The following is a 20193-nucleotide window of genomic DNA, read 5'->3' on the forward strand; positions in this document are numbered from 1 at the left end:
ATTGTTTGAATTGTAGCCGCTAGAGGGACACACGCACACACACACACACACACACACACACACACCCCTTCCCAACTCTGGAAACACTATCCAACACTCTTGGAGGAGCATGTGTGTAAATGCTCCTGCCGTCAGAGCTTTACCTGTGACTTCAGCACATCACGAGAGGAGGATCGCAAGGAGAGAAACTCATGTAGGACCGAAACATGGGCTGGTCTGCTTCCATCACAGTCTCACTCTTAAAAGACTGAAGGATCCCCACCAGAGCTCACAGCATACATGAGCAGAGATCCGCGATGCTCTGGACACCTCCGGACCTCCTGCAGACCCTCTCACTGACTTCAACTTCAACTTCAGCACAAACAGCATGTGAATGTGCTCCATCCTCAGATATGACAGCCCGTCATGTTTGGACGTGTTCTGCGCTCACGAATTGTTCTTAAACATTGTTTTGCGAGTAGAGAAAGACAGAAGTGCACAGAGAGTGAATGAATCTCCTTATTCATTGATTACTGATCGAATCAAAGAACTCAAAAGAAGACTCACTTTTGCCTGCAGGAGTAAAAAGAACAACTCCAGCTCGTAGAGCTTCATGGATTTGTGTATCTGGAACATTCGTCTTTGACAAAAGATTGTGAAAGAAGAGGAAAAGAAAAGAAAACAACAATAACAAGTGGAAGGACTTTGGAGAGGAAGAGTGCGTCCGTGCGCAATTCTCTGGCCACCCTCCTCATCACTATCATCTCTCTAGTTTTTAATAAAATGAAAGTTTGGACTTTTCTCCAGTGTCTCGCCATCCTGCTCGTCCTGTGTGTGGGGTCAGACTGCGGGACGGTCCTGAGAAAGATCCGATCCAAACGCGAGCTGGTGAAGATCAGAGAAGCCAAAGCGGTCTTCCCGGGGGCTTGTGCCACACGGCTGCCCCGGGGCAAGCGCTCTTTGCCGGCACTGGACCGCCGGCTCCCTCGCCAGCGCGGCCGCTCCTCTCCAGCGGAGGATGCGAGCTCCTCTCGGGGGAAAGCCGTGTATTTCACGGGCAGAGGGGACCAGCTGAGACTCAAGCCCGGCGTGGAGATACCAAAGGGCAATTTCACCCTCCAGATGTGGGTCAAAGCGGAGGGTGGGCAGCGTTCCCCTACCGTTATAGCCGGTAGGAACAGATTTATGCATTTTACGTGAGTTTGAATGTTGGTGGAAGCATGTGAATGATGGCGCTTGACCGGGTGACTTTGACAGTATTAACTTCCAGATAAATCAACCAGTTCCAGTAATCACGTCAACGCAGAGGCTCCATTTAACTCATTTCTAATATTAGCTAACGAGACAGGAACATTTTGCAGCTTAGGTTTGCTGTTTCAGATCTGAGCGCGGGAGTCTTTGCGCGTTTGAAGAGGCACCGGGTTAACGCGCACGACCCTCGAATCCCTGAAAGACCCCAAATCCCCCCCACCTCCATTCAGCTCGGGGGGAAACACATGAGAAAAGTGAAGCTGTTCTCAGCGTGCAGATGTCTTAAACGCGCGCATCGGTTACACAAATTACCAATTTGCATTTACGTTCTCATCCAGTAGCCGCAGACTTCAGAAAGCGCAATTCTGAGTTTGCAAACACAACTGTTCTGTACGTTGACGCGGGTTTTTCAGTGAGTAAGCATTACACCATCGCTTTCGATTCCGCTTTCTGCCGACAGAGAGCGTAAAAGACACAAAACTAGTCTTTTTCTGAAAGTCATGAGCAGAAAAAAAAAATGCTGGCTGCTAGACGTGAGTTTTTTTTTTCCCCAACGCTGTCACGCACGACTAGAAAAGACCAGAGTGAGAATCCACTAGTGATCCGGCAGTGGGCATCACTGATTTACGCGGGGCTTCTGATGTCAATGCACCCTCCCCAGTAACCCACCACACTGAGATGGGATGACATCATCTGTTTCAGGCTTGCAGTGGGTTTGCATTGGACTGAATGCCTGACCAGCACAGTATCTCCCACAAACACGCATGTATCCGATCCATAAATACATGCATGATGATGCTGTACTGTGACATAATCAAAATGTAATACAAAAGTCTGACATCACATTCAATATTTGTGATTTTTCCATTTATGTAAACAAGGATTTAGAAATTAAGCGTTATGGCATTACGCACTGTAAGAAACAAATCTATAGAAAAACGGATAATTACCAGCAACTTTTACGTTAAGGTAATGACCTTCAACCCTAACGCAATGTGTCATTTAAAGTAGGGGTAGCCTACCTACAACACCTGTGAAAAATCAAGACGAAAAAAAAGACGACTTTTCTTTGTGTCAATTAAGATTCTGCACTATTTTCACTGATTTCAACAAGCTCTCACTAAGCATATTTATGACATTGACCATGTGAAATTGTAGGTCAGATTTCCTTGCTTCTGCTCAAGACGTGTTTTAACTGGAACGTTTTCAAATCATGCTGTTATTATAACATGGATCGTCAAAATCAGCCTATTAAAGGGTTAGTTCACCCAAAAATGAAAATTCTGTCATCATATAGTCACCCTAATGTATGTTTTTTTTATGTGAATGGAATTAAATATGGATATCATAAATCCATGCATTATGATGTTTTGACTCATGTAGATTTATTTTTGGCTGTGATGTACAGCATGCATTGAACTCTATATAGACTGGCTCGCCCATAGACAGGGAGGGCTGCTACCTAATAACTTCATGTTGTGTTAGGATATTTAAAAGAAACAAAACAAAAAGAAGTGATTGAAGTGGACTCTGGCTTATGTAGTCATGCTTAATCTTTTAAATCTAATTCATGCCTCTGAGAATGAAGACATAAGGCACTTGTTTTGAGGGAGGCCAGTGCTTATTTTCAGCAATCATTGTTCTTGTTGTTGTTTTTACGCAGCGTTAGTCTTAATGTCAAGACTTAATGTTGTTATTGTCTTGTTTTGTTTTTTGAGTCATGTTTTCAATCTATAATGCAGAAGATTGAAGAGTGTGTGGAAAGAGGCTGCTGAATAGGAGCATTTGACAGCATTTGACGTAGGGAACATAAAGCTAAATTCAGCTCCACAAAACGCTTATAAATGTCCTAACGCCAGTAAGTTCAGCACCCCGAACAGCGCTGCGCTTGTGTCTGCGGGACGGATGGTAGATTTGCCTGAGTGCTCTATAGACCATGAACATTATTTACAGTCATGACTTGGCAGTTGAAGAAGAACCTGAGACGGACATCACCAGACAGCAGATTGGACAGAAGATCTAGCTGGTTTAGATTGTTGAGATGGAAACCGTACAGGAAAAACCAGATTGTCTTAATTTGAACAAAACCGAATGTCCCCAACGGTTCAACACGCTAGATTGGCGTGAGAGCAAGAAAAAAGTGCTTAGCTGACACTGATCTTCCATAATGATGAGATACAAAATAGCCTTGCACAGCAGATCAGATCTGAGATACATTGCAAGCTTGACCGGGTAGGTGACATCAAAGGAAGGACGTTTATGCTTCAAGACGGTCAAAACATGGCTTTACGAAGATAACATACTGTACTGTACTTTTTTGTTGTATAAACTTGTGTAATGCATATTTAACCCCCAAAATCCCTAACCCAAGATAATATGTAAGTGTGCCACATGCAAAGTATTCTTTTGATCTTGGACTGGCCCGAAAACAGCAACAGCCTAAATTGCACACACTAATGTCATTTCCTGATCCCATCCCTTCCTCAACTACTCTGTTATTTTCTGTCAAAGCAAATTTTGCATTATTGTTTCCTGACTTGTTGCAATTGTATTTCCCTCCTGATGCATTTGTTCTTGTACATTCTCAACCACAGGTCTCTTCGACAAATGCTTCTATGCCTCCAGTGATCGTGGATGGCTGTTGGGAATTAAAGCTGTGAGTGAGCAAGGAAACCGTGACCCGCGTTTCTTCTTCTCCCTTAAGACGGATCGAGCACACAAAGTTACCTCCATTCATTCGAATGCCCGCTACTTGCCCAGCCGCTGGGCACATGTGGCTGTGACTTACAATGGCCTCTATATGAAGTTATATGTCAATGGTGCTCAGACTGCTGTTAGCAGGGAACAGTCAGGTGATGTCTTCAGCCCACTTACTAAAAAGTGTAAGGTAAGTTTAATTCTTTCAGCCTTTCAGAATTTAACTTTTTGCACAATACCCTGAAGAGTCACACACAAGCAATTTAAAAAAAAAAAAAAATATATATATATACTGTATATATGTATATATATATATATACATGTTTGTTATTAGTTAATGGTGAAGTGTGTAATTTCTGTTTCTCTAGGTGAACCAAACAGAACTGCAGAAATATAAATATTTTTCCAAAAATAGGTTTCCAACCAGGCTCATTGGAAAAAAATGTGTCTGTGGCAACATTTCTGCAAAATATAACTTTGCTTCTTGCACATTTCGTGACATTTCCATTGTGTCTAGTAAGTTGCACTACATGTGCTTTCAATTTAATCCAATTGGCTGTTTGGAAATGAAACGTCTGATGAGTGGAGCAAAAAAAGTTAATACTCTATTGTGTTTGAAAATAATGTTCCACCTACCCTAAACCTAACCTATAGTGTTAAAGGGATAGTTCATCCAAAGAAATCTGTCATCATTTACTCACCCTCAAGTTGTTCCAGACCTGGACGGTATGAATTTCTTGAACCAAACAGTTGATGAGCACCATTGACTTCCATATAATATTTTTTCCATGGAAGTCAATGGGATCCATCAACTGTTTGGTTACCAACATTCTTCAAATATCTTCTTTTGTGTTCAGCAGAAAGAAATTCATACAGGTTTGGAACAACTTGAGGGTGAGTATAAGATGACAGAATTTGCAATTCAATGAAATCAGTGAATTGCAGTGAGTTTTGCAAAAATGTAGGCAGAAGCACCTTTTTCCAATGAGCCGCTGTTGCTGAATTGATGTCATTCCAGCTAATTTTACTGATAGCACCACAATATACACAAATCAAGGGCTAACATACAGAGCTCTCCACATTTAACACTGAAGGATTTTATCAGAAAAAAGTTACACTCTTCACCTTGCCAGATCTTACATAACGCACGTACTGTATGCAAATACAAGTTAACAGATAAATGTAACGAAGTGTTCTGATCTAAAACTCAAGGTGCTGATGGTGGGTGGAAATGCCTTGAATCATAACTACAGAGGCTCTGTGGAACGTGTCGGTTTGTGGCGACAGGCTCTCTCTCAGAGGCAAATCATGAGGGACATGCATGGACAAGAGGACCCTGAGGACCTGGTTGACCTGGTGATCCGCGAGACCTTTGAACACCCAGCGCGCAAATGGCTGGCAGTGAAGGACGGCAGTTTCCCGATACCTGATGAGGGTTCTCGTGCTGGGTTGTGGTCTTTGGACACCACCCTGGAGCCTCCAGCCTGCGGACAGACGGTGTGCGATAACACAGAAGTGGTGCGCAACTACAATCATTTCTGGAGCTTCCGTCGCCCCAAAAAAGTACGATACCGTGTTGTGAACGTGTTTGACGACTTTCAGCGTAAACCCACAGTCACAGATCAACAGATTCACCTGCAGCATCAGCATCTGAATGAAGCCTTTAGCATGTACAACATCAGCTGGGAGTTGACTGTGCACAACGTCAGCAATTCCTCTTTGTATAACCGTCTGGTGCTCGCCAACTGTGACATCAGCAAGGTGGGCGATGAGGATTGTGACCCTGAATGCAACCACACCCTGACGGGCTTTGATGCTGGTTACTGCAAGCCCAGGACGCGATGCCCTGAACATAAACAAGGAAATGGCATCTGTGATCCAGAGTGCAACTGTGAGAACTATGGTTACGATAATGGAGATTGCTGTAACCCTAGCATCACCAATGTGACCAAGACCTGCTTCAATCCAGCTTCTCATTTAAGGTAAGCTGTGATTTATGACGCCAACTTGTTTAGTAAGCTGCACAAATATTTCAGAGATTGTCACAAAATCACAAAGACATTTCATTGTTGGTTGGGGTGAGTAAAGAAGAGGGCAGATAAAGGGCTTTTATTTTACATTTATTTTAAAGGCTTTTATTTGATTTGAAGTCGTTCCTGTGTGGTTTGCTCCCTGTGTTTGTGTGAGTTTTCTGCTTCAGTTAAATGCTAAACGTGGATAATTGGGCATTTAGGTATTAGAAACATTCGCATTCTTCGAAAACAATGTGTATTGTGGAAAGCACTATACAAATTAAAAAGCAACTTGACTTAGGTTAAGGTACAGGTAGCGGTGGGGTCCGTTGGCCTACACAAGCTTCACTTCAAGTCCAGGCATAAGTGCAACTTTCCTAGCGGCTTGGCTTCACATTTGTCAGTCAACGCTGAATAGGCATGTAACAGTAGTCATATTTGCCCGTTTTATGTCTCCTTTTTATCTTCAGTGTATTGCCATAAAGAGTTCTGAAAAACTGGCAGTTTATTTTAGGTTAGAAGTTTTTCCTTTGAGTTTTCCACGTATAGACGACACCATTGTCAAAACAATGCCCATTCACACGGATCCGCGAAAACGACTAAAAACGCTGTATTCTGCTGTCAGGCCAGTAGATGGCGATGAAACACTATAGACTAAACACGTAATATGCATGTGCATGACATCATCGTTTTCAGAGATTCACGTTTTTGTAGTTTACACGGAGACCGTTTTCAAAAACTTGCACTTTGAAACCCATTTTAAAAAATTTGCGTGTAAAGGGACGGCCAAAACGCCTAAAAAGTTTGACGTTTTTAGTTGAAAACGGGGTCGTGTAAACAGCCCCTTAGTGTGCAGTCCGGTTCCAGGAGGGCCACTTTCCTGCAGATTGTAGGTCCAACACACCTGCCTGGAAGTTTCTAGAGATCCTGAAGACCTTGATAAACTGGTTCAGCTGTATTTAATTGGGCTAGAGTTAAGCTCTGCTGGATGGTGGCCCTCCATGAGCAGGAATGGACGACCCTGGAAAAGAGCAAAATGGGGGAGTTCAGATTCATACCACTGCTACCTCTTGGTATGATGAAGCTAAATATTTCTTTCAAATCTCCAGATCATTCTCCACACTTCAGTTGCATTAAAAGTTTATTGAAAGGGATAAGCTGAAGAGCATGTATGAATAGTGGCCATGTCTCTCTAGGTCAAGGGTAGCCCACCCTGCCATCCTGCAGAGTTTGGCTCCAACCCTAATCAAACACACCTGAACCTGCTAATAAATGTCTTCAGGATTACTCGAAAATGACAGCCAGTGTGTTGGAACGGGGTTGAAACTGAAGGGTGCGGGAAGGTAGCCTACCCCTACCCTAAGCCAGTGTTTTTCAAAAATCACTTTTTCGCGTTTTTTTTTTTTTTTTTTTTCATTGATCACCCCCAGTACAATCAGTACAGTCTCTATGAGTTGAATCAGGTATGTTAGATGAGGGAGACATCTAAAATTTGCAGTGGTGGGGGCCAGGACAGGTATGGGAAGCACTGGTCTAAGTAATCTGCAAAGGCAATTGCGGTTTATTACTGTCTCTCACAACTCTTAATTTATTACAGTTGGATATTCACTCCATGAACACTTCAAGAAAAATGTTTTTATCAAGGATTTTGTCTGGTCCGTTGTATGATGATTTGCTCCAAGCTTTAAACACCACTATTTTCGCCAAAAGAAGAAAAAAAAAAACGATCCAAGGAAATTGGATTTCTAAGTCTGAGTACCTGAGGCCACTGGATAGAAAGCACAAGATGTTCACAATTCCAGCAGAATGTAGATGGTCTGGTTTAACTTTCGCTCTATGTGAATTGTAGCAGTGTTCATTTGTTTCAAAAAACAGGTATTGCCCAAGGACACATGTAGCAATCCAAAGCTATGAGATTTGTTTTAAAGAGGATTTATTGGCTTTAGAAGTAGTTTTTTGGTGCCTTTTTTATTTCAGTTGGGTGGACTACAAAGTAGAAACCACAATTTCAAGGAAGCTTATTTCTTGTTTAGAGTGGTCTCCAAGCAACTATTTTGTTTTCAAATTGTAGTCATAAACGATTGTTTACAGAAGTGCACGCAGCTTCATGGGAAACGTTTAAACACTCCATGTTGTGAGAAAATAGTGAATGAATTGATAAGTGAAAACTACCTTTTACATCTTTGTTTTGATCTGTATGATTCATCCAAATATTCCAGTACTGTCCTTGAATTTCGTCACGCCTTAATTGAGCTTCTCGTTCAAGAGAAAGCAATGTTTTCTATTAGCCGTTTTGAAGGCTTTCCAGGCCGCAGAATCGCATCCAATGGTATTCCTGGAGCTCTTTAAATGACTCTGTGTGCGGGCTATGAGGTGACATCAGTCACAAAAAACACGCAGGTGGTTTTTCCCAAATATTATCCCATCGCAATCATCAAGAGACTGTTTATCACTGGATATCCAATCCAGTAACAGAAATCAGCAGTTGGCCAATCCTGAGCATTCAATGGAAATATTGCAACTGATGGATGAAAGATGGTTTAGAAAGATTAGAGTGAGAAGAAGCAGAAGAAGAATTTTCAGATAAGCACCCCAAGTGGTTGTTTATTTTGTTTTGATTATGGGATGTCTAGGGAGACAGACTGATGGCTGCACTGCGAACATTCGTCAACATTCCGTCTTAATTGTGGAATTCTGGAAGAACACTGCGCTACATGCGTGGCACAACAATGACTGTGTGGTCGGAGGTTTATTTTTGTAGACCCGAAGCCTGTTACCACTTTTCTTGTTTGGAAATCTAGCTAACAGGAGACATCGGGTTGGAGTCTCTGAAAAATGTGAATGATATCTGCTTAAGTTGTCTAACATGTTTTAGGCATGTGTTTTAAGTTATTTCTCCATGCTTTTTGAAGAATGTATACAGTGCCAGATTGTTATTGCAAGCAAACAGCCTGTCTATAGAGAGAGAGATTTGTGTTTTATCCTCACAAGCTCACTGATCGGATCTGACGGCATATACCTTGGACACAATTGTGGTTAACCCTGAGCTAAAGTTAAACACTTGTGTGAATCCTCACCATGTGCACATGCGGTGCGCAGTAATTCATCCCTGGGTTTGGATCACGTTGTAGATGTGCAATAAGAAAAATGTCTGTCACGACTTTGGTCCAAAGGTGAAAGGTGATACTACGTTATCATTTGGCTCTGTCTCGACGTCCATGCTTTCCCCTTGGCTGTTGTGTGTGTTGGGTTAATTGATGAATGGGGTTTTCTGAGCTGTCACACGGGTCATCTCAGGGAGGTCCTTCATCAGGTGCTTTACAGTCGTGTGAACTCTAAGTGCCAATGAAGCCCATAAACATAACATAACCTTAATGGTTTAGCCCTAATGGAGTGCTCTTGTGTAAAACGAGCTCTTAGCATGTTAAGTTAAAGGAGCTACACACTCATAAAAGCACCTGTCTCTGGAAAGACACTTACATGCGCACGCCTGGTTTGGTCTGCTAGCTTGCTGCTAAAACGTTAATGCGGACCAGACAAGGGAAGCAGAGAACAAGGTTAAATGGATTCTTGAAAGCGATGTTAAGAGTTGCTATACAACTTCTCCACAGGCATAGTAGAGAGAGTGCTAATGAAAGAACAAAACTGCTGATTGCTATTGCAGATAAAGATTTTGAAATGTAATGATAATTAGTGATAATTTCATTAATGAAACTTTTTTAGTCAAGGGCCAAGATTTGCTTTTTTTTCAGCCACTTTGCAGTGAGGGAAATGTAGATTTATGGGTGTGTCATAATGAGTGCCAAATATGCAGTGGATGCATCAACCAAATAAATGATCTCTGTCTCTGGCTCCAGGGCCTATCTGGATGTGAAGGAGCTAAAAGAGATCCTCAAGCTGGACGGTTCAACGCACCTCAATATCTTCTTCGCCAATTCCTCAGATGAAGACCTGGCTGGAGTTGCTACCTGGCCATGGGACAAGGAGGCTCTGACACATCTAGGTACTGAGAAATTGCTACATAAGCATAGTCCAGGTCAAGAGTTTGAATTGCATTCCTGCAGTCATTTAATGCTGAAAATATCACTGTCACAATCTATTCCTATTCCTATACCTATACCATTTCAGTGGTTCCTACTCCCAAGACTCTCTGTTTGCTCGTCATAAATTACATTTTTTTTTATAGAGGCCTTGTGTAAATGATTAACGGAAGTAAACAACGGAAGTCGACTAAACAATGATAGCTATGAAGAGCATGCAAAAGAATATGATGAAAATTCAAGTACATTTCGGCTACATATACACTGCAAGAAAGTGCACAGTTCAGGAGTTTCCCAAAAGCATTGTAAGCCTACGTTGATCATATATCCATTGCTACCAAGTGTCTCTTTTTGTCCTCCCTGATTGCAATTACTTACACAGCACTGTAATTACTTCTTATAAATATTGAACACGAACACGACCAAACATGATGTTTTATTGCATGTCGATGCTTTTAAAATATTTTAGTGGTCAACCAAACATCAGAACACTGCATACTGTATGATTGCAAAGGAAGACGAGAAAACATCTTACTTTTGAAATAAACAATGATCAGGGCTGCACATCTCAAAAGCATTGTAAGCCTAAGTAGATCGTAGAACCATTGGCACCAATGGTCTCTTCGATCAACTTAGCTCACAATGCTTTTGAGCAGATTGATTGAACAGATGAGTTGAATGTGAGACTCAAATCTGGATTTCAAAATATCAGATCTTCCAACAAGAGCTGATCTGTACCAGATACCAGTGAAAAAAATTGGATTTGGTTGACAGTGTAAATGCAGCCTTCATTCCACTAATTCAGATTCACTCTATATCACTTCAGTTTTCTACAAAAACAAAATCTGCTCAAAAAGACAAGTTGAAGGATAACCTGTTGTACAGTAGAACGCAATGCAAGTGCGGGTCTAACATTTCAAAGGATGTCATTTACATGACATACAAGTTTGACTTAAATACATTTGAATTTCAAATCACATAGTATAAACTACACTGTAAAAAATTTGCTGTAGTTTTGCAGCTGTTTGCCAGTAACTTACTGTAGATTTAAATTGATGTTATTTACTGGCAACAGTTTGTTCAAAGTTAAATGAACATTAAACATTAACAAGTCTTTGTCTTTAAAGAATAAAATTATAAAATAACAATCTAATGCAAAGCATTCTGTGAACCAGAAATCTTCATCAACCTTTTTCAGTTTTTTTCCTTCAGATTTTGGTTCCCAGAATGCTTTGCATGAGGATGTTATTTTAGTTTTATTCTGTAAAGATAAAGACTTGTTAATGTTTAATGTTCATTTAATTTTGAACAAATTTTTGCCAGTAAATAACATCAATTTAAATCTACAGTAAGTTACTGGCAAGTAGCTGCCAGTAATACTGTAATTTCTACAGATTTTTCTAACAGTGTACTGTTACAAGAGACAAGCTTGATTATTTAAGTACAAGCACATCAGGGTTTACACTGTGTTTCTTCTCTTTTCATAGGCGGTATAGTCCTGAATCCGTCTTTCTATGGTACGTTTGGCCACACTCATACCATGATCCATGAGATCGGTCACAGTCTGGGACTGTACCATGTGTTCAGAGGCATCTCAGAGATCGAGTCCTGCAACGATGCGTGTTTAGAGACAGAGCCCTCGCTGGAAACCGGAGATCTGTGTGCCGACACGAACCCCACACCCAAATACAAGCACTGCAGGGACCCTGAGCCTGGCAACGAAACGTGTGGCAACCTCAACTTTATTCACACGCCCTTTAATAATTACATGAGTTACGCAGGTAAGAACAAATACATGGAAACTCCCCTTTCTCAATCTGCCTTTTACTAAGTAAATCACAAAGCCAAATAGTAAACAGATAGAAATACTGCTATAATTAATACATTGACTTATTCTTATTCACCACAACAGTGTGACTTTTTATCGGTCAGAAACTTCACCCCACTCTCACCTCATACTTGTAGCCTGCTTGAAGAGCACTGAAGGCTTAAAGCATTGGTAGACATTTCCAAAACTACTAAATGGGATTTATGGGATGCGCGCAATAAAAGGACAGTACAAAGCATCCATACATTTTGAAAATAGCATTTGGTCACTAAAAGTAGGGCTTTTATCCTTTTTTTTTTAATAATCAGTCTAACATTTTGCCTAAAAAAAGTCAAGCAAAGATAAAAGCTGAGAGGGTAGAGCTGTCAGGTTGGAATAGCAGTATCATTTGCATATCAGTGATAGGAGCCATGTGTCTTTATGCTCAGTGAGCTTGTGTATGTCGAGAAAAGGAGGGGACCAAGCACTGAACCTTGAGGCACCCCAGTAATGTGACGACCTCTCCTGGAAACTTTAACAAGATCTTATGCTTTATAAGTCTTTATAAGACAAGATTTAAGCCATGAAGTACCATACTGGTGATGCTCAGGAGGATATCACATGAGGGCTTCTGTAGCTGTAATTTTGGGACTAAATTCCAAAAAATTGTCTTACTAATGCTAATATCATAGCTAGCATTTTATGTTCCGTTTACTAAATACATACTGTTAAATAATATTTTCATGCTTTTTGCATAATTGAAGACTTGTTTGTAAAAGACATAAAAAAGTATTCATATTTGCCTTTGATTTTTCTTAACATATTACATGTCTCATATTTCATCTCAAACAGTGACTGAGGGTCTGTGTAAAAATGTATATGGATTTTTTTTTTTTTACACAGTATATTTTTGTTTATTTCACTCTTTATTTTGATTATAATAGTTCTTCAAATGTAATTAATATTTTTGTAATATTTTAAATTATGGGACATTTGAATTAACTTTTTTACTCAAGTTTGTCACATTGCTAAAAGTTACTGTTTCACATGTCAGTTCAGATTGCCAACTGTAAAAAATTGTTCTTTGATCTTCTCGACAGGAATGCCTTTTCATGTGCCATGTGCTATCAGAAACTATGTCGAATATCTGAACTTACACATTTTTTCCCCAGATGACGACTGCACTGATTCCTTTACACTTAACCAGGTGGCTCGCATGCACTGCTATCTGGACCTCATCTACCAAACCTGGCAACCTGATTACCGGCCCCCTCCAGTCCCCATGGCACCCCAAGTGGTAGAACAGGAAGAAAACTTCATTACTTTAGAGTGGTTTCCGCCCATCTCTGGCCACTTCTATGACAGGTGAACTCAGGTTGCAATGGCATAGCACATATCCTAGAGACTATTTTAAGTATACATGTAGCAAAATATATATCAGCATTTGTTGTGCTCTCTGGGACGATGCAATCTGATATAGGAAAAGACGTGGAATATAAATGTGGACGTAGGCAGAGAGGAGACATGTCTAAGCATGTTCTGTTTAGTAAATATTGAAAGAGGAGAAGTCTGAGACATTTTGTAATAGTTTTTGAGTACAGTGAGAGGGATAGATTGCAGGAAGTGCAAAACAACCGAGAATTCTCAGCGTCTGCCAAATAGCTAACACATGCTATCAATTAATAGCGCTATTTCTAAACTGCGTTTAACTGGCTGTGTCGTAGATACAGTGGAATTGTTCACATTGCCTTCCAAAATCTTCTTGTTGGCACTGGATATCCACATTTCATGACTCAGATCTGTGGAACTTTGTTGGGTTGAGTCTCTTTGTTATTTTGCATCAGTTTCCTTAGAGCTGAATGCAGTCAGAAATATATATTTGTGGGCCTGCAGACGGTCCACGAGGGACCATTATGTGAGAGACAGGTGGAATTCACTAAGGCGAGCGGCAGGGGAATCCCCTCAGAGGAGCATGTCCAGACATGTCGATCTGAAACTCTCCACTTGGACCATGTGACATTGTTTACTGTATATCCATATAACATTCTAACACCACAGTCGGACTGCTTAAGCAGCAACCAGATTTGTCATTGCCCTCTGACTAAAAGTGCTTAATGAGTCATTGAGGCTGATAAGCGAATTCTCACACCAGAGCAGTCTTGGGGTGTAACATTTTTAAGTAGTGTGACAGTAGCTTAACCTTTTCCAAAAACAGTGTACAGTAGTTTTTCCAGTAACAACCTGCTTTTTTCAGACGAGTAGTGGTGTAGCACAACAAAAAAACTGTGATTCATTTGGAAGACGCTTTTATCCAAAGCAACTTAGGTTACACCTAGTATTAAGATGCGTTTTGGGTCGATCGGATCACAAGTAGACGAGGGAGACACATTTACACCTGGTGTTTTAATCTGTCTCTTTTGTCCACTTTCAACCACTTCTGTCCTGATTTCTTCGAGGGGAGGGTCTATGTGCGGGTGAATGTCAGGGTTTTTTTCAGATCTTTTAATCTAATGGACAAAATAAGCTTGTGCATTTTACATATGAACACGATCGGAGACGACGGAAAAACACTTGGAGAGCAGCGGCTTTCGTTCCTGCTCTGACAGCCGCAAGATCACGCTTGGTACGTTTGTCGTATTCAAACCAAACTTGGGTCTTAATGCCGACAAAGTTTAAATCCCATCTGGCTAGTGCGCTTCCCATAATGTATTTTGAAGCTGTTTGAACACATTCAACCACATGAGGGTTTACACTACGAAAGCAATCCGGTCTAATGAGTTTTCGACTACCTCTGGAAGTGGTTGAAAGTGGACGAGCTCAAAACGTTGTATACCCTGTTTGCTCCTGTATTTAGCGTCGTCCACTTGTGATCTGATGGACCAAAACACATCTCAATACCAGGTGTAAACAGGGCCTTACATTGCATTCAAGATTCACATTTTAGGCCTTGTGTAGAGCTTGTGACCTTGGCATTGCTAGTGCTCTATTGCTTGAGCTATAGAAATAGGAGATAATTCGTTTTTTCTTCATTTTTTGCTTTTTATAAATATTTAGTTAAAGGCTGCAGTATTATGTTTTCAAAGTTAGTGTAAATGTCACTGTTCAAATTCACTCTAATCGAGATCCTTATTTTTTGTGCTAGAAACATGGTTTTGATTAAATTATAACTATATTTACAAATACTTTAAGTGCAGTTTTCTGACTTTTGAAATTTGATTGTGTGGGGTCTTCAAAAGGGCAGCGTGACTACACTAAACTATTAGTGCTGATTATATTGAGTGCACTATTTTTGGTATATTTATGATTTCTCCCACTCTGGCATGCTTAACAGTTTTTGCCCCCTATTGAAGATACCCATCTAACTTGCCATCTACTTGAATTTGCTGTCTCTAAGTTGCATTCTGTCTGTCTCTGTTGGTTTCCTAGAGAAGTGGGATCAGTATGTGATAAATGTTCAGAGGGTCACGTCCTTCTGCAGTACGCCTCCAATTCTTCGTCCCCGCGCCCCTGTTCCCCGTCTGGCCACTGGAGCCCCAGAGAAGCCGAGGGTGAGTTTATGTACCACCACCATCACATCATTTCTTCTAAACACACTTGCTTGCCTTTGGCTAGTCTTGCACTTAGTCAATGCTTTTTTAGAGAATCGACGTACTGACTGCATCACAGGCTATTGCGTGTGTTGTGTCTAAGATGCAATTGCCAAAAGTGCCTGAATATTACACATTTTTTCAACTATCCCGATATAGAGAATGTGTCATAGAGTTGATTAACTCGTCTACTGTCTGCATTCCGGATAAGTGTGATTTAGACTCAAGCAAAAGCCTTGAGAAAATATTTGTGGTCTGTGCATGTCCCTGGACAGACGCTTGTGTGAATTTCTGGTCCAGAATTTGTAATGCTCAACTGTCTCTGCAACCAAAAAAGAAAACCTCAATGTCTTTGGCCCATTGAAACTCATTACAAAAAGGTCCGTATGTCTCAACGGGATACTTGCTTAGCAGAGTCAAACAAGTGTGCCGGCTCTCCTGGTCAAAAGCATGCGATTGCCAAAGTCTCATGAGTTCATGGCGGCAGCATCCCAAAGGAAATGTTTGTTGTCTGTTGCCATGGCAAATTTGCATCCCAAGAGCAAGATTCTCATTTAATATTCTTCTGGTGTAATAGGCTATCCAAACCTGTAGATCTACACTACTTTTCAGAAGTTTGGAATAATTGATTTTTTTTTATGTTTTTGAAAGATCTTGTGAAATAATATTATTAGAATTTAAAATAACTTATTTATATTTTAATATATCTTAAAATTTAATTTATTCCTGTGATGCAAAGCTGAATTTTCAGCATTGTTACTCCAGTCTTCAGTGTCACATGATCCTTCAGAAATCACTCTAATATGATGATTTGATGCTCACGAAACATTTATGATTATTATCAATGTTGAAAACAGTTTTTATTCAGCAAAGATGCATTGAATTGATCAGTAAAGACATTTCTAATGTTACAATGATTTCTAAATCATCACATGGCACCGAAGACTGGTCCAGTTACTCCCTGTTGGTTTACGTCCCTGTTCAGAATCCCAGTGAAGGATTTCGGACTATGTGTGTTCTTGTGGCGGCGTCAACGTTGCCATGATGGGATTTTCAAAGTCTGTGCCCATGTAGAAAAACGAGTGGCTGTTGTGTGCCAGCCGAGCAACTGCCATTGAAGTGAATGAATTGCATGGAAGGCTTTCTCCAGGTAACATTTAGCTCATTGAAACAAACAGAGGAATGTTCTGATAGTACAATGGTGAAATCAACCCACGGCTCATAGTTGGCTTGGTGATTTACAGTGTTCTTGTCCAGTGTAGTGAAGAATGATAATTCCTCACCATGTCAGGGCATTGTGACACTGGCTTCTCACACTGATCTCAGCAAAGCACACCCTAGATCTCTAACAACACTTTAAATCTTGGATGAATGAATGCATCCTTTTTCTCTATTTTCGTGTGTTTTTTTTTTGTTTTTTTTTGCCTCTCGATATGTCTTCTGCTTGTTCTCAGTGTAACTGTGAACAGCTAAGTGAAGAGTTAGCTGGCGATGGAAATTTTTTCCTTTATAAATAGTCTACACAGCTGTGCTGCTCCAGAATTTGCAGACAGCTGCTTTATTAATTATTGTTTGTGAGCATGGCTGGCATAAAATAGCATTGTGTTAGGTATGCTCTTACTCTGCAAATCAGAGCATTCTTGGTTCTTGTGGGAGTTTTGGCGGGTGATATATAGCGTATATGTTTTTGTGGTCAAGTCAATGCTGTTTTAAAAGCATCAAGGTCAGTGTTTGGAGGGGTGCTTTCATGAGACGATGCGTTTCTTTGCAATTAAAATTATTCCCATGGTCAGGACGCATTCGTTCATGCCTTTTTGGTCTTGCAGTTTTGAATCAAATAAATGCAGCCTTGGTGAGACTTCTTTCAAAAGAAAATAAAATAAAAAATAACGTAATTATTACAAACCTTGAGGAAAGTTACTTTTAAAAGTAATGCTGTTACAATATTGCGTTACTCCATAAAAAAGTAACTAATTGCGTTACTTAGTAACTTTTTATTGAAAGTAATATCACCTTTTCTCACCTGGGCTGGGCTTGATTACTTGTTTTAATAACAAAAACACAAAAGTTCTATTTTTGGCAAATGTAAAGGCCATTTCACGCCGAAGGTGAAATGAATAAGTCTCAGGCTGAAGGAAGTGCAAATTCACACCAGTACTGTAGAGGGCGCCATTCTGGATTACAGAAGAATAGGACACGGGAGTGGAAATTTCATTACTCCGACTGCATCCGAAATCGCATTCTTCCCTAATGTATAGTAGACGAAAAACAGTATGTGACAAATGAACGATGTTCGAATTCACAGTACTCATAAAAGAGTAGGCAAAAAGTACCAGGATGAACTACTTCTTCTAGTGAGATTCTGAAGTGCATGGGAGAGGATTATGAATGAATCATACTACACAAATTCATACTACAGGTGAAACTCGAACAATTAGAATATCGTGTATTTCAGTTATTCAACTTAAAAGGTGAAACTAATATATTATATAGACTCATGCAAAGTGAGATAATTCAAGCCTTTATTTGTTATAATTTTGATGAATATGGCTGACAGCTTATGAAAATGTTCAACATTTCAGAGATTTTGAATTTAGAGTTTGCATAAGCTGTAAGCCATAATCATCAATATTCTAACAAACAAAGGCTTGAAATATCTCACTTTGCATGGAATGAGTCTATATAATATATTAGTTTCACCTGTTAAGTTGAATCACTGAAATACATGAACTTTTGCACGATATTCTAATTTTTCGAGTTTCACCTGTATATAGAACATGCTTTTTTTTAGAAGCCATTAAGTAATTACTTATTCAAAATAAGTGCCCACGATTTCAGACGCAGCCTCTTACTTCAGCAGTAAAACACACTTATTAGTGCGGTTGAATTGGATCAAGTGTCAGCAGCATAAACATTGGTTAATAAACTGAGATTAAATACATAAAGTATATTTGTAATATTTAACATGTATAATTATTGCAGGTTTGCAAAATATTCTGAGTTTGCATTTTACTGTTTTTGTTTATTTTGAGGATTACCGAATCTGTTTTTGTGCATGTGAGATGAGTAAATGCATGCTCACTTTAGTCTAGAACTATAATAATCATCATGTTCACACACAACGCCTCTGCACGTACTCACGATTCCTCTAAACATGAGGACAGGAGAGCTGTCAGTCAATACATGGGAAAACAAAGTAACTTGCGTTACTTATTTGAAAAAGTAACTTTGTTGAAAATTGAAAAGGAATGTGTTACTGTACTTGAAAAAAGTAATCCGATTACTTTACTCGCATTACTTGCAATGCGTTACCCCCAACGCAGGTTACTTTGTTTTCCCATGTATTGACTGACAGCTCTCCTCTCCTCATGTTGAGAGGAATCTTAAGTTCAGAGGCTTTGTGTGTGAACATGATGATTATTGTATAGTTTTAGACTAAAGTGAGCATGCATTTACAAAAACAGATTCAGTATTCCTCAAAATGATATAAATGAATATCTATGACCGGTATTGTGATTCAAATCACATTACAAATTCTAGCGCTTTAAGTTCACGAGGCATTGCATCTCTATGAAATTAAAACGATTCCCACGGTCAAGACGCTTTCGTTCATGCCTTTTTGGTGAGATGGTGTCTTGCGGTTTTGATTTATATCTCTAGCAGATGGAAAGGCTCATTATCAATTGGAGGAGTGTTTCCTCTTCAAAATCCTGCTTTGATGATAATGAACTCATGCAGACAGTGATGGATGCGGGTCAGCGATTGCTGTTAACCTTATCAGAGGGCACTTCACTTCAGAACAAATCATTTTACTGAAACGTTCTACGACTGGAGATGGGCCGTAATTTATAAGTTCCTTGATATGGCTCTCTGTTTTTAGGCAGCACACGTTCACAGTTTTAAAAATAAACACACGCGCTCTCTCACACAAACATTAACACTTGTTGCGGAGACATGCCTGGGCTTGCCGCTGCTTCAGCGTGTAAACGGCTCTCTGTTTTCCCTCTTGGAATGATGCCCTGTTAATCTCAGTCCCCTAAACGCGCCCCTCTTACGCCAGTACTCATCCTGCGTGACGTGCCCCGAAGACCCCAGCACAGCTGCTTGGCGATCTGTTTGTTTGTGCTTCTTTGCAGCGTCCACCCTTTTCTCCCGATGGCATTGCCGCTCCACCTGCCGGCCCTGGAGTTCACCGGGTTTGTGGCTCATGTCCTCAAGCCACTCCTGCTGTTTGTATTCGCAACCTTCATGAGTCGGAGTGCCTCTCTCGTAAATCTTTATGGCCGGGAGAATTATTGCAGACAAAGAAAGAAAAAAAAAAAAAAAAAAAGCACGAGAGAAAGTTAGAAAGGGGGGGAAAAAAACTGCAGATTGGGGAAAACATAAAACCCATTCTTGGCACTTTAGGCCACAGAAAATCACATGCGGTTTGTGCCGTTTGCAGACAACGGATGCAGACCAGCAGAATGAAGGGTTGGTTGGGCTGATTGAAGACTGAAAAGAAAAAAAGATTCATGTCTTAATGACTAACAGTCTATCTGCATCTGCTCAATCTACATTTTGTAGCAATTCGTCCAGATGTTTGAGGCATGTTTTAATCATGGCACAAACAGACAGTGCTCCGTCTCCATGCTTGTGCTCCGATATATACCCGATGTACGCTACTGGTCAAAAGTCTGGAATAATTGAGATTTTTTAAGTCTCTTATGTCAACAAACTGCCTTTATTTTGATCAAAAATACAGTAAAAACTGTGAGATATATTTTTACAATTTAAAACAGCTTTTTTATTTATTCCTGTAACGGCTAAAGCTGAATTTT

General features: G+C 40.2%; 1 protein-coding gene across 1 annotated transcript in view; it reads left to right on the forward strand.

Annotated features, from left to right (window-relative positions):
- The first annotated feature begins 213 nt into the window (after window positions 1-213).
- The window catches only part of pappaa (pregnancy-associated plasma protein A, pappalysin 1a), a 102654-nt gene continuing 82674 nt past the window's right edge, over window positions 214-20193 (forward strand). Inside the window, exons 1-7 of the mRNA XM_081366194.1 lie at window positions 214-1150; window positions 3825-4117; window positions 5140-5909; window positions 9797-9942; window positions 11467-11760; window positions 12959-13151; window positions 15213-15334. Of these exons, the coding sequence (XP_081222320.1) occupies window positions 763-1150; window positions 3825-4117; window positions 5140-5909; window positions 9797-9942; window positions 11467-11760; window positions 12959-13151; window positions 15213-15334 (2206 nt within the window). The 5' untranslated portion in view covers window positions 214-762. The remainder of the gene's footprint in view (window positions 1151-3824; window positions 4118-5139; window positions 5910-9796; window positions 9943-11466; window positions 11761-12958; window positions 13152-15212; window positions 15335-20193) is intronic.

This window comes from Scardinius erythrophthalmus (genome assembly GCF_964197995.2).
Source record: "Scardinius erythrophthalmus genome assembly, chromosome: 5".
NCBI classification, from domain to species: domain Eukaryota; kingdom Metazoa; phylum Chordata; class Actinopteri; order Cypriniformes; family Leuciscidae; genus Scardinius; species Scardinius erythrophthalmus.